This window comes from Podarcis liolepis, assembly GCF_965112155.1.
Source record: "Podarcis liolepis genome assembly, chromosome: 4".
Classification (NCBI taxonomy): Eukaryota; Metazoa; Chordata; class Lepidosauria; order Squamata; family Lacertidae; genus Podarcis; species Podarcis liolepis.
In genome coordinates this window covers 84,866,761-84,880,839 of record NC_139558.1, presented here as the reverse complement: position 1 = coordinate 84,880,839, position 14,079 = coordinate 84,866,761, and the positions used below count along the sequence as shown (strand labels likewise).

Genomic DNA, 14,079 nt, shown 5'->3' with positions numbered 1-14,079 from the left:
AGATATGTTTTTACTAATTTGTGTTTATTTGTACATGGTATTTGTAAAAACCAATAAAATGTTTAAAAGAAGAAGTAGAAGAAGTCTGGTTTTCTTTTTTCAGATAAAGCAAAATTGCTTCCACACCTTCACCTCCATCTCACTAAATTTGATCCACAGCTGGAAGCAGCCATGTTTCCAAATACCAGTTGCTGGAAACCACGGAAGAGGAGCATGCTCTTGTGTTCATGTTCTGCTCCCTGGTTCCCCGATCCTTTGTGCTTCAGCGGGATCTCTGCTAGCACACCAAGCAGAAACCTGTAAATTCAGCTGGCACGACACATCTAATGACATCTGCTCTGCTGCTCCTGGCAACCAGAGGGAAGGGTGTGGAGGAGAGAAAGTAGATGCTCTTTTTACAGAATCCATGGTACACCCAAACTGACTCCAGAATTGACCATTTTCATGCCATTTGTTCTGCTACTGCTAGAACTGCTGCCATGGCTGATGAAGGGCCAGTCTTCAATATATCCCTTTGGGAGAAGGTATTCAAGCAAGAAGTGAAGACTCAACTCCAGGGATTCCTGAATTATACTGGTTTTCAGTCCCGCAAACAGACTGAAATGGCCTTGGTGGATGATCTACACCGGGAATGGTAAGCAGTGCATGAGATCCCTGATGCTTCTGCTGCACCACTCAGTGACCTTTAGATTTCATTGTTGTTGTTGTTGTTGTTGTTTTTGTGGGGAATAACACACATATTATAAAGAAGGGGGAAAGAGTAGGCCAGTGTGCCTTCTCAATCTGCTGCCTGCAAAATGGCAGCACAGGTTTCTGTCAGGTCCTTCCTGACATTGTGGGTGAGGGCGCCCTGAAGAATGCCTTTGTCACCACTTTATGTAAGTGTTTATATACAATGGCTCGAAATGGCTGCACTATATAAGCATGTAAGAAGTTAAGAAAGGTTGCTAGCCTTGGACATCCTACTGCTCCCCTACCTGATTTCTCAATGTAATTATGGGGTGGAAGGACCTGAAGGAGACCTGCACTGCCACTTTGCAAGCAGCAGACTGAGAAGGCACACTGGCCAGCAACAACAGTGGCCCCATGATCCGTTGGCTGGCTGGCCATTCAGTCTGCCACCATCTAAGTGACTGAATATGGTGCCACTCCTGGTTGTCTCCACTGAACGTTCACACCTCCTAACTTCAGCATTTAGTGACAGTTCCTCTGTCCTGAATTCTCATTGTAGCTGTTCTAAGGGAATGGATATAGTACCCAAGCGAGTTGCAGGACGTCATCAAGACAGAATAGTTTCCTTTTTGCAGGTTTATTTTGGCTTGAAGAGGTTCCAACTCAAATACCCTGCTACTCTGAGAAGCTTATCAGAATCAAACTATTTCCTTAACTCTGTAGCCAATATTGACACACAATAGGTATTTCATGCAAATCTATCTACAGGTGGTGCCGCCTTGTTCTTTATTATTTCTGAGATATTTTCCAGATGTGACCCAGCCCAAGTCTCTGGGCTATAAATTCTCAAGGCTGTTATGCTTCGATGGACTCTTTCTACCTTGATTCAGAATAGATTGCTTTCCATGGACTTCACCATCACTACTATGCTCTTCTTGATCCTCTTCAGCTGCCTTGCCCATGCAGAAGAAAAGAACTATAACTCTATCCTCACAGTGCCAAATGGAGGACCATGGGGCACTTGGGGAACTATCCAATTTTGTCCACGGGGATATGCTCATGGCTTCTCACTGAAGGTAAGGTTTGCTGTTGGGCTGCTTTCACAATCAGATCTCTCTCTCCTTCCTTTGTTTTTTTTTTCTGAACACTCCCCAGAACACAGTTTTTTAACTCAACAAGAAATGTGGGGAAGCAAGAGGACAGGGATGGACTCTTAACTAAGGAGATGCTAGGCCAAATGGCCAGAATTGCTATCAAATGTTCCCAACCTCGATTATTCACAAAGGAATGTGTTAAGGAGATAAGGATAAATGGCCATAAATAAGCGGCAGAGAGGAAAGGAGTCTGCCAGCTGCAAGAATAGAAGTTTTTGGATTAACTATCTGCAGTCTGGATTCAGACTGTTCTTCCAAGGCTGGAAAAACAGCAAAGACGGCTTGTTTATTGGAAGCTGAATCACGGGACAAAGCGATGCAGTCAGTTTTGGAAACTGTAAGATAACAGCTTCTCCCGAGACATGACAGGAACAACCAACAGTTGCAGGAATAAAGGATACAACACCATATATGGATGGGAAAGCATCATGGGGAAAAATTGTCACAGACAGGAAAGAATAAGGATTACAGCTAAAGTTCCTCACTTGAAACTTTATAAATTACCTATTATATCAACACTAATTGAAATCACAAGATTGTAGCTGTTATATAAGGAGTTATTTTAACTCAATGGAATGGAATGGAATGGAATGGAAATTATTAAAATTTTGGAACACAGAAAAAATGTAATGCGGTATTGCCAAGTCATGTTTTGGTCTGCCATTTAGATTCAAAATGGCGCCTGGTACCCAAAATTCCACAAAGACCCTCACCTCAGGAACCAGGTTTAGTGACAATATCTCAAGAGGTGGCTATACTCATAGAGAGCATACACATGGAAAAACCATTTCCCAAAATATATACTAGATTAATGTCAGTAGTTCAGCAGTTCAAATTTATCACACTCTCTGCATCTCTTTTCCCTCTAGGTAGAGCCAGTTCAAGGCCGTGGTGATGATACAGCCCTCAACGGAATCCGCCTGCACTGCACGGATGGTTCAGTTATTGAGTCTTCAGTTGGACCGTGAGTGGCTTTCTTGCTTTCTTCTCCGCTTTGGTTCATTTCTTTGGAAGATAATGGTTGAAGGGGCTGAACCAAAATTTGTTAGGCTGGGTTAGATCAGCACCTGATAGGAGGGCAAGTCAACATGGCTACCCAGTTCTCTTTTGGGGGGTTGTTGAGCAGTGGCAACCAACGTCAAGTGTCTACCACCTCTCTTCCTAAGATAGTATCGCTTACCCACTATTCCATACTGCTCCAAGATCCTGTTCATAGGAGATCCCTGAATTTGACTAACTGCTCTCTCTGGCCCAGCCCCTAGTTGCTGGTTTCTGATTCTTCTTGAAAAAGTAGACAGCCAAAGTAATGCCCCATATTACATCTTCTGATGTCCTATTAACATCCTATTAACATTAATTAATTTTATAATGAATGATTTTAGAGTGTTGTTTGTGCTGTACTTTTGTACTGTTTTATTGTTGTTAGCCGCCCTGAGTCCGGCTTCTGCTGGGGAGGGCAGGATATAAATAAAATAAAAAAAATATTATTATTATCATTATCCTCTGAGGGTTCTGCTTCCTCAGAAGAACTACCTGGCTCAAAACAAGTTGAGCCCCAATAAACTGATACTTCTCCCCATTTAAGGTTTCCCACCTCTTTTCCAGGAAACAGATAATTATTCTGGGTCATCTCAGACCCAGAAGATCTTAGGTTGTGTCAAGCAATATTTATTGCAGATATCAATGTGTAATTTAACAGTTTCATAGACTCACACACTGATAATACCTGATTCTGTGATCATGGGTTTCTCTGCCTTCACCAGGAGTGGAGGGTAAGAGGGGAAGGAAGGAGCAGCAGGTACTTTCTGAATACGATGCAAAGCCTTTGAGACACTATGAGCATCCTCCTGTAATGCTAGTAATGGCCTGATCCCTTTTGGAGCAAGCAGATTCCTGTCCCATTTCTAATTAACGGTCAGTGTCTTCTTTGGCAGGTGGGGATCCTGGACAGGGATTCAGTATTGCCCCCGTGGCAATCTAGTCTCTTTCTCTCTGAGGGTGGAAAAACCTCAGGGCAAAGGTGACGATACTGCAGCCAACAACATCCAGTTCACCTGCCAAGATGGTACTGGGCTGATGGGCCACGGACTTGCCTGGGGTAATTTTGGTCCATGGAGCAGTCGCTGCTACTCCGGATTCATTGATGGCATTCAGACAAGGGTGGAGTCTCCCCAAGGCAAGGGCGACGACACAGCACTCAGTGATGTGAAGTTCTTTTGCAGTGGCTGAACCAAGTATCTCTGCTGCTTTTCAGCAGTCGTGAATGTTAACCACAATTAAATATTGGCATGAAAGTAGTGTGTGATTCTTTTCATTTTAATTACTTAATTTTGCACCTATCACTTCTGGGTGGGAAGCAATGAAACACACACACACACACACACACACACACACACAATATCTCCAATTCTAAGCTTTCCTCCATGTACCTCAAGGGGGCACAGACATTTTTCTCTCCTCCCATTTTATCCTCACAACAACCCTGTGAGGTAAGTTAGGCTGAGAGGGAGTGACTGGCCAAAGGTCATGGTGTGAGCATCATGGCTAAGTGGGAAGATCTGATACAATTGCCATACTGACTTCCTTTCTGGACCATTAGCTAGTCCGGATTCCGATCTAGCATATCTAGCATCTCCAGAAGACAAGATATGAGGGGGGAAGTGGAGGCACTATTCTGTCCAACTACTTAGTGAGAAATAAGCCTGCTTCCAATTTTCAGCATTTTTAGCCAGTGAGTAAAGTCACAGATTGGCGTTTGGATGAGCAAGCCACAGAGACAATAAATGATGGAGGAACACACAAATTGTCTGCAGAAGATACTTCCTGCTTGCATGTGAATATTGTGTATAATATAATACAGATTATGAAACTATTGTAGCATACCCTCTAACAATAAAAACTAAGGGGAAGCTGGATCAGTTTTCAGTACTCATGGGCAGATTTTATTTGTTTATTTGAAGCCATTTTGTCCTGAAACGGGCCTCAATGAATGACATTTACTGATTCATTTGTTTTCCATTTCTAAATGCAAAAAGAGTGCTTCCCTTAAAGAGCCTCATGAGCCTTCTATGAGGTTTTGACTTCTCTTATGTCTTAGATTTTATTGCCTGGCAATAGTCTTAGGAGGCCATTTTTTGTTTTGCTTTTTGTTTTGTTTTTTGTTTGTTTATTTATTTTATTAAATTTGCTTGACAACATTACATTATTATATATGGTATTTTGAAAAAAGAAAAGAAATACAAATCAAAGACAAGTCTATTCAATACAATTCGCCATACATTCTTTCAAGATATGTAGAATTTAGCTGACACTGTATAATTCTCCCCCTCCCCCCGGATTATAAATAATTTGTCTAGGGCCACTAGTTAGGTGCCTAGTGAGAGAATCCCACAGGCATGGGCCCATGGATGCAATATATCTCAATGGGAGAAACCTATCTCTAGGGCTAGACACATTCAAATGGCTACAGGCAGTCCTTCAGGTAACCTGGTCCCAAACCTACTAAGCTTTAAACCAATGTCCTGCTCTTTAAATGGGGTCTAGAAATGAATAGGTCACCAATGCACAGTCTCCAACTGTCAGGAATGATTGGTGAGTGCTAGCAGAGATAAGAGTCCGGGAATACAGCCATATTTACAAGATTTGTTGGTTTCTTGACGCTATTTACAAGACCTCTGAAAAGTCAGCCTCCATCATGGTGCGTCAGTTGCCTCGACTGAAAAAGCTTTCGGTTTCCCCCAGCATATCCACTTTCTGAGCCCAACCCCCTTCCTTCCTCTGTTACGAGAATGGCTGGGCCCCGGAAGTGGCTCTCCCCTCTCAGATTCATTGCCTCCTGACAGCTCTTCTTCACCTTCCTCGTCCGAGGAAGAACAGCTGCTAATTAATGGAGGCTTATCTCTGTAAGTCCCCATTCTCTCCCCCTTCTCTGTCTCCAATTCCCTGACACCAACTGCCCTGAAAATGCCGAGACCACCACAAAAACCCTTAAGCCATCACAGCTTTTCATTATGTCATGCAGGGTCAGAGCAGATTAAGACCTTTAGAAGCCCTAAACAAGAGCTTTCCAAATTTTGTGTTGTGATGCGTTTGTTTGTCAGCCGCAGTGTGTAGGTGTCAGGAACGAGCCAGCTCCCAGTGAAGATTTGCAGCCAGCTGAGGAAAGCAGCCAGGAACAGAGAGGGTTAACTCTCATGCAGGAGGAAGAACTATCTCCTGTGCGCCTTGGAATGCCGGTTGATAAGGGGACGATTGCGAGAGTGCTGGAACCCAGCCAAAGTCAATCAGGCAGGAACAGAGAAGGAAGTAGTCTGTCAACCGGGAAGAGGTTAGAGCTGACCCAATCTCTCCTAAGGGGCAGGCTATTACACAGGAAACAAAACAAACGATGCAAGGTCCAAAGATTCAATATCTTCTGTAAAACCCAGAAACAGACTTCAGAAGGGTCATCTTGATTGATGATGCCAGAGGCTATGTTACAGGCGTCCGGAGCTATCTGTTTGTTTTTGCAATATTTCCTCCTTTTTAATTAACAACGCTTACTGTGCTATCAAGCCAGGAACCTGGACGCATAACAGTAGGTGTGTCACGCAAATGCTCCCCGCGCTCCTCCCAGGGCTGGAAAGGGGCTAGTTTGCTAGTAAAACTGAATTATTGTGTTGTGAAACGATGCATGTCTCAAAAGTTTGTCACCCACATGAAAAGTTTGGAAAGCTCTGCCCTAAACACTTAAAAGATTTGAGTGCCCCCATACATATCTCATTCAAAATATAAACATGTGAGCCTCGGTGGAACGAGTGGCATTTTACCAGTTACCAGAGTCTAATTTTGTTGTATTATAACTATTTTATTATTGTTTATTATTATTTACTGCTATTGTGGTAGTATATATCCCTGTAATTCTTCCATTTATTGTGGGAGCCTTTTGCCCTCGGCTGCAATATATGGTCCATAGCAATGAAAAATTTCTGTGGTGCCCCCCTTTTCTTGCCTAAAGCTTAATCCAGCCTTGTGCAGAGTCCCAAATTCTACAACCAGGGAAAGGGAGTGGGGAAGGGTGAGTGTGTGGGAAGGAGATGGCTCAACCCCTCACAGTGATGCACTGGGACCTGCAGGAAGGAGAGGGGGTTGGGCACCAGCTGTTGTTGTTGCTGCTCCACTTCTCAGCTCCACCAGTTGGTACCGCTCAACGCATCTGATCAGGGTGATGGTAGTGGCAGGAGCGGCCTTGTTGAATGATCTCTTTAAACTTGAGGGTTCCTTATTGTTTCACAAGATGTGTATTTCTTTTAAGGCCAGAGCAAATCACGTGACCTAGTTTTACAGCTGTGAAGCAGTATAGCAGGTGCTGTTAAGTTTTGGTAATTAAGCTGTTGGGTATGGTATATAAAGAGCAGTATGGAGCTCTCCCAGTACCCTAGTGGATGGGTCATGCTTATTTTTATATCTTAATTTAGTGTAAAAGGAGTTTTTGTTTTTGCTATTAAAACCTAGCAAAAGTTATTTTGCGTTTCTTGAATGCGTGGGCTCCCCAGCATGCCTTCTGCAGTGCAACTAATCTGCAATTAGCCAACAGGCCTAAGTGTGCCTGGCTCACGCAGGTGCGCAGGGGTCATAGCTGCTGACCATAGAGACTATGTTGCTGGCGCAGAAATTGCTGCTGGTGCAGAAGCCTCTTCTGACACCCAAAGCTGGGTGATTTTACCATGTTGTTTTACCATATATCATATAACCAAGACATTTGCCAGTACGGTATTGTGACATACACCTCTTGGTAACAGCCGTTTGGGCAGCTCAGCCATCCCTGCTCTTTCCCCGTATTCCATCGGGAGAGGGGGGCACACTGATGTAGAAAAAAATGTCTCTATTTTCATCTGAGGAATGTTGGAGGGCATGCCAACACAGCAAATACAGCACTGATATTACGTGTGCCAACATCTTGGCTCCCAGCAGGCGGCTGCATTCTGCCAGCTGACATTTCTAAGCCATCTTTAAAAGCATCCTCTAACAGGTCATTTTCAAATCTGAAACAGAGGCATTGTGATTCCCTGCTTGTCAGGGATTGGACTCAAGAGGGCAAGAGGGAGGAGTGGTGGAGATCAGACACGCACCTTTCTCCTGCAGAGTCAGGAGAAGGGGGAGGCAGCACTGAATTACAGCAGGGCTTTGGGGATTTTGAGGGAAATCACAGCTCAGACAAACAAAAGAGTTGGGCAGTGTTAGAAGAAGGGGGGACGACTGTAGCAGGGCAGCCAGATGACATGCTGTCACTGGAGAGTATTTCTGATCCCCCTTCTCCCAGAACACGATGTTTGTTAAAAGTGCAGGAACAATGGAATCAGAGACATTTGACCACGAGTGGCCACAGTAAGGGAGGTGGAAGGAGGAGCCCAGTTTGGAGTAATGCCATATTGAGGCTTGTTGCTTTCTTTTGTCTCTCGCTATTAGGATGGACTAAAACTCATTTAAAAAGGACTCTACCCTGTTTCCTCTGCTCTTGTTGCAACCAGGGGAGGAATAGCTTTCCCGAAGCCTTGGCAGAGCCATGACACTGCTTTCCCCTCCCACAAAAAAACAAGCTCAGTTCTAGGCCAAAAAAAAGAAACCCCAAAATGTCAATGTGGGGCTAAGGAAGCCCTCTTGGTGCTAGGCAAAAGCATTTTTATTGACCCAGGTTTTGGCTCTTGATTTGGAGGATAACCAGTTATGTCTGTGGCCTCTTTTTGAGTCAAGTCTCGGGGCCAACAGAAAGGATTCAGACTGTGATTCGGCACACTGTGTCTTTGTTTGTTAATCAACACCTGCATAGTTGTGCCCCTTCTTTAATCTTTTTCATTGCTTCTCATCCAGAAGTGATAGGTGCAGAATTCTGTTCAAAAGAATCACACACAATTCTGAAGACAATATTTAATTGTTGTTAACCTTCACAAATACCGAATAGTACCAGAGATATGCCGTAAGGGGCGGAGGTACATTGGGTTCAATCACAGCAGAAGAACTTCACATCATTAAGTGCTGTGTCATCGCCATCGCCTTGGTGAGACTCCACCTTTGTCTGGATCCCACAGATATAACCAGAGGAGCAGCGATTGCTCCATGGGCCAAAACTACCCCAGTCATGTCCCTGGCCCATCAGCCCAGTTCCGTCTTGACAGGTGAACTGGATGTTGTTGGCAGCCGTATCGTCACCATTACCCTGGTTTTCTTCCACTCTCAGAGAGTAAGAGATCAGATTGCTTTGAGGGCAATACTGAATCCCTGTCCAGGTTCCCCACCTGTCAGAGAAGACACTGGTGTTAATTATTAAAACATGGGGAGCCTTCTGCTTACATCTAAATGGATCAGCTCCATGTGAATATTCCGAGAGGATGCCCCCAATGTCTCAAGGGCTCTGCATTGTTGCATCCAAAGTATCACAAAGCAATTGCCTCTGCCCCTCCTTTCTGCCCCAACACTCCCTGCTCCTGGTGAGGGCAGAAGCAATTCTCCAGGAACCCAGAAGCAGGTATTGTTGCTGTCTGAGTCTGTGAAACAGTTAATTGTCACTTTAATGTATCATTTCCAATAAGTATTGCTCAACACAGCCTAAGATCTTCTGGGCCTGAAATGGTCCAGAACAATTATTTGTTTACTGTAAAAGAGGAGAGAGTCTCAAAAAGCACACAATTATCCATTTATTGGGGCTCAAATTCTTTTGAGCTAGAGAACTCTTCTGAGGCATAGTGCCTTCCTCTTTTATTGGTTTTTGGTTTTAGGTTTGTTTTATGTTTTAAGGATATATTGTTTTGCGTTTTAGACTGTATACTGCATACAACTTTTTGAAATGTTGGGGATTGTAAATATTAAATAAACAAATATCTGATCTCTCCCGACTGGAATATGGTGTTTTCTGAATAAAATCCTTGTTCTCTTGAACAGACTTGGAGTTTCCATTTATCTCTATTTGTTTCTTGGCTTCCATGAGGCAGAGACAGATCCAGGTTTAGTCTTGGGTAAAATGTTTGCCTCCTTAATTCCCATCACTGCCCTCTCACTTAGCTGCTTCTCTGAGTCCAACACCTATGGCAGACCAAGAGGGAGAGGGCAAGATAACCAGAAGCTGCTGCTCCCTGTCCTTCCTCCTGTCCCTCGCTCAAAGAGATTCAGTGAACTTGTAAAGAGAGCAAGAGTTGCAACTAAGAAAGGAAGCTCAAGGTGGGATACAGGGGTTGGCAAGTGACGAACAGTGCCAACCTCTAAAACCAGGCCTGCTATCAATTTTGGGGTCCTGCAAAGTTGAGTTGGAAGCCAGCAAAAAGCTAGAGTTGGTGCCCTTTGAGAGGTCAGAAAAAGCAAGGTGAACCCTATGGTTTCTTTGTGCTGGTCTAACCTAGCATAACAAATTTCAGTTCAGCCCCTCCCACCAACACCTTCCCAAAAATTGCAACCAAAAAGAAATGAAATCCAGAGAGATGCTCACGGTCCAGTTGCAGACTCAATTACTGAACTGTCAGTGCAGTGCAGGCGAATTCCATTTAGGGCTGTATCATCCTCCCTGAAACCACTACCTTGGTGTGGCTCTACCTAGTGGGAAGAGAGACGAAGAGACTGGGTTAAATCTGAGGATAAACCAAGGATTGCAAAAATCAAAGTCAAAAGTAAATCATGAATTCAATGAGATCTAAGTTCAATTAACGTGACATGGATGCAAAGTTTTCAGCTAGAATTATCCATTCTCTTAGGTCTCTTAAGACACAAGGGTCATCTAGTCCAACCCCCTGCGATGCAGCAATTATTTGCCCAACATGGTGCTTTAACCCACAACCCTAAGATTAAGAGTCTCATGCCCAACCAACTGAGGTATCACACCAGCCATACAGCCCATGTGAAACTCATTCCTTGAAATGATCGTCAGAAAAGAAAAAAAAATAAGCATTCAGAATGTTGCAAGCTGCTGTCCTGAAGTATAAAACACTTTGAAGACATTTAAAAAACACACACTGGGATGTAAATAGTTTAATTCATGTTTCGTTCTCCTGGCAATTATGGGGATCACTTTCATGTGCAGATTTTTGCATTAACTCAATCAGCTTCGTTAAACCAAATTAGTTCATTCCAAGCACTGCCTTTCCCCCACAGCCAAAATTAGTTAAAGGTCCTGTGCTCTTCTTTACAGCTTTTTCACTGCTTGCCAGGGAATTCAATCGGGATCTCCTTCACCTTGGACGAGAATCATGCTAGTAGATCTAAAAGATAAGCGTACCATGCAAACCAAAACATGACATTGCTGCAAAACAATTGTTTTGTATGAGTGTGAGTGTATGTATTTTTGTTGTTTATTTTTGAATTGCACAATCCAATTCTTTGTGGGTGAGTGATGAGACACACTGCATTCAGCCGTAATTATAAACCTTGAGTGATTTTTTTTTAAAGACTGGCAATCACTTCCAATACTGCAGGCTTCCCAACTTTGATCCCTCTCAGATGTTTTGGATGATAACACCCATCATTCCAGATCATTTGTCTTGCTGGCTGGAGTTGATGGGAGATGGAGTCCAACATATCTGGAGATATGTTGGAAAACATCCTACATGTAAGCAGTCCCACCAAACAGAGCCGGCCCAGTCATTATGCAGGGTGAGGCTGCTGCTTCAGGTGCCAGAAACCACCAATGTAGCATGCCCAAGGGTCCCCACATCCCTTGCTGTCTCCACTATTGGCAGAGAAGCACCATTGGCACTGATTTTGAGCAAGACCACATACATTTGGGGCAAGATCTCACCCCAAATTGGCATAATCTTGCCCCCATAGCCCAATGGCTGGGAGCACAGTGGAAGCAGAGCAGGTGGTGTCGGCTGGAGTAGTTAAGTCATGGTGGTAGTGACAGCAGCAGTTGGACGAAGTGGATCTTCCCCTTTTGCCTCAAGCAGTGAAACAGGGTGCACTGCCCCACCACCAAATAATCTGCACGCATACCAGGGCTTTTTTTCCCAGCCAGAACTCGCCAGAACTCAGTTCCGGCAGCTCTCAAGTGGCCACTATTGCCATTCTAAGAGAACAAGACACCTCTTTTTCTAGAAAAATAGCACTGCTGCATAAGTTGCTAATATATTTCACTTGGTGGCCCAAATTACCATCTGGCTACTCAACCTCTTATTGCCCATATTAGGGCAATAAGAGGCCCTTATTGCCCATATTAGTCCTCTGGACTAATAGACTTAAGAGTCCATCAGTTCCCTATTGTTTCCCCATCTTCAGAAGGTGTTCAGAAAGAAAGAAAGAAACTTCAAAGTGAGCCAATGGTGACAGCAACCCTGGAGGAAACCTTACCTTCAGTGAGAAACCAAAAGCATATCCCTGAGGGCAAAACTGGATTAGCCCCCAGGTACCCCAAGGTCCTCCATTTGTCACAGAAAGGACAGAATTAAAGTCTCGGGCTTCCACAGACCCAAGGCAGCAGCAGAGGATCAAGAAGAACGCAGGTGAGGCAGTGAGATCCATGGTATCTCTGCTCTGAAGCTAGCTGAAGGAAAGCAGCCTTGGGAATTTATAGCCCAGAGGTCTGAGCCAGGTCATATCCTGAGACAAGGAAATATTTTCCAAACTTGTAAAAGGTAAAGGAAGACCACTAGTAGGTTTATTTGCATTGAATGTGCAATACGTGTCAATAGCAACTACGGCGTTAAGGGGAGCTGGCGTACAGCTTCCGGGTCATGCGGCCAGCATGACTAAGCCGCTTCTGGCGAACCAGAGCAGTGCACGGAAATGCCATTTACCTTCCCGCCGGAGCGGTACCTATTTATCTACTTGCACTTTGATGTGCTTTCAAACTGCTAGGTTGGCAGGGGCAGGGACCGAGCAACGGGAACTCACCCCGTCACGGGGATTCGAACCGCCAACCTTCTGATCAGCAAGTCCTAGGCTCTGTGGTTTAACCCACAGTGCCACCCGCATCCCCTCGTGAACCATATTGACCTACAATTATTAGATGGAAGATGGTGAGGGTTAGGGTGAGTCATGTGAATCATGTGCCACCCCAACCCACACCCCATCTGCTGCTCTCAGGGCCACCCTGTACCATCACCACTGCCATGGCCCTGACTGACTAAGCTGCTGTACGACTACAAAGACTGTTGCTGGCCAGTGTGCCTTTGGAATCTGCTGCCTGCAATGTGGCTGCACAGCAGGCTCACTGACTCTAGGGGGCTGAGGTTTCTTTGCTTGAAGGGTGCCTGGCCCCCTCAGTGTCAGGAGACACTGCAGGTTTTGTGATGTCACACGCATCTCCCAACACCACGCAGGCTAGTGCAGTCTTCCAGTAGGCCACACGGGCCTGCGCAATGTCGGGAGATGCTCCCCACTTTCTCCCTGATGCTTAGGTGTGTTGTGTTTGTATGTGTAGGTGTGTGTGTGTGTGTGTGTCTGTTTGCATGCATGCACGTGCCTAAAGCTGGGATCTAACAAACAACAGAAATGTTTACACAATGTGAGTACACAAAGAGGGCATTGCTGCATACAATCAGCTACAAAAATGGAGTCCTGTTTATACTGAAAACAAAATACTTGCACCAAATGAAGGGAAATTGTGAATCTGATGTACGAAGCACTTTGTATTTACTCTTCCCTTTAATTTTGAAGGGAGAAATAACCAATCACTTTAAATTATTTAATTGCAATGGTTCAGCAGCTGGTGGTTTTGTAGGGAACATGTGGAGTGTTTATTCCTTTATTGTAAATTGTGCCTTATACTGTCTACATGTCTACTCAGAAGTAAGTCCCACTCAGTTCAGTAGGGTAGGTTAGGATGAGCAGTTGTAATTTGCTCAAGCTGGCCATGCGAGCTTTATGGGAAAGCTGGGATTCTTGGTATAAGAGCTTCTTGGTATAAGAATTGGAAGCCTAATAGCATGTAGAATTTCTTCCACACCATCACCTCCATCTCACTAAATTTCTTCCAACAGCTGGAGGCAGCCATGTTTCCAAATACCAGTTGCTGGAAAGCTCATGTTCTGCTCCCTTGTTTCCCACAGGTATCTGGTTGGCCACTGTGAGAAGCAAATGCTGGACTAGATAGGCCAATCGCCTGATCCAACATACTATTCTTATATTTCTAAGTGGTGGCAGGGAATGGGGCATGATTCTGAGAGGACAGTAAGGTGGCACAGTTGGGTCAGACCAGTAACAGGTCTTTCTGAGTCACTGGGCCTTACAACCAGTGCCTGACCTAGTTGCCCTGCCTGGAAGCATTTACAGTGGTACCTCGGGTTAAGAACTC

At 44.5% G+C, this 14,079-nt stretch overlaps 2 protein-coding genes across 2 annotated transcripts; one reads left to right on the top strand and one right to left on the bottom strand.

Annotated features, from left to right (window-relative positions):
* Positions 1-1,537: 1,537 nt before the first annotated feature.
* LOC310705506 (vitelline membrane outer layer protein 1-like) lies at positions 1,538-4,120 on the top strand (the record flags this gene model as incomplete). Its single annotated transcript, XM_083500112.1, is given in 4 exon segments — positions 1,538-1,552; positions 1,554-1,748; positions 2,696-2,790; positions 3,761-4,120. Coding segments are annotated over 4 exon segments (600 nt in total). The 3' UTR covers positions 4,056-4,120.
* Positions 4,121-8,011: 3,891 nt separating this feature from the next.
* On the bottom strand, positions 8,012-12,305 carry LOC310705398 (vitelline membrane outer layer protein 1-like; the record flags this gene model as incomplete). Its single annotated transcript, XM_083500098.1, has 3 exons — positions 8,012-9,100; positions 10,285-10,388; positions 12,135-12,305. 3 exons carry the CDS (start codon positions 12,303-12,305, stop codon positions 8,806-8,808), a joined length of 570 nt encoding a protein of 189 aa, XP_083356224.1. The 3' UTR covers positions 8,012-8,805.
* Positions 12,306-14,079: the final 1,774 nt, after the last annotated feature.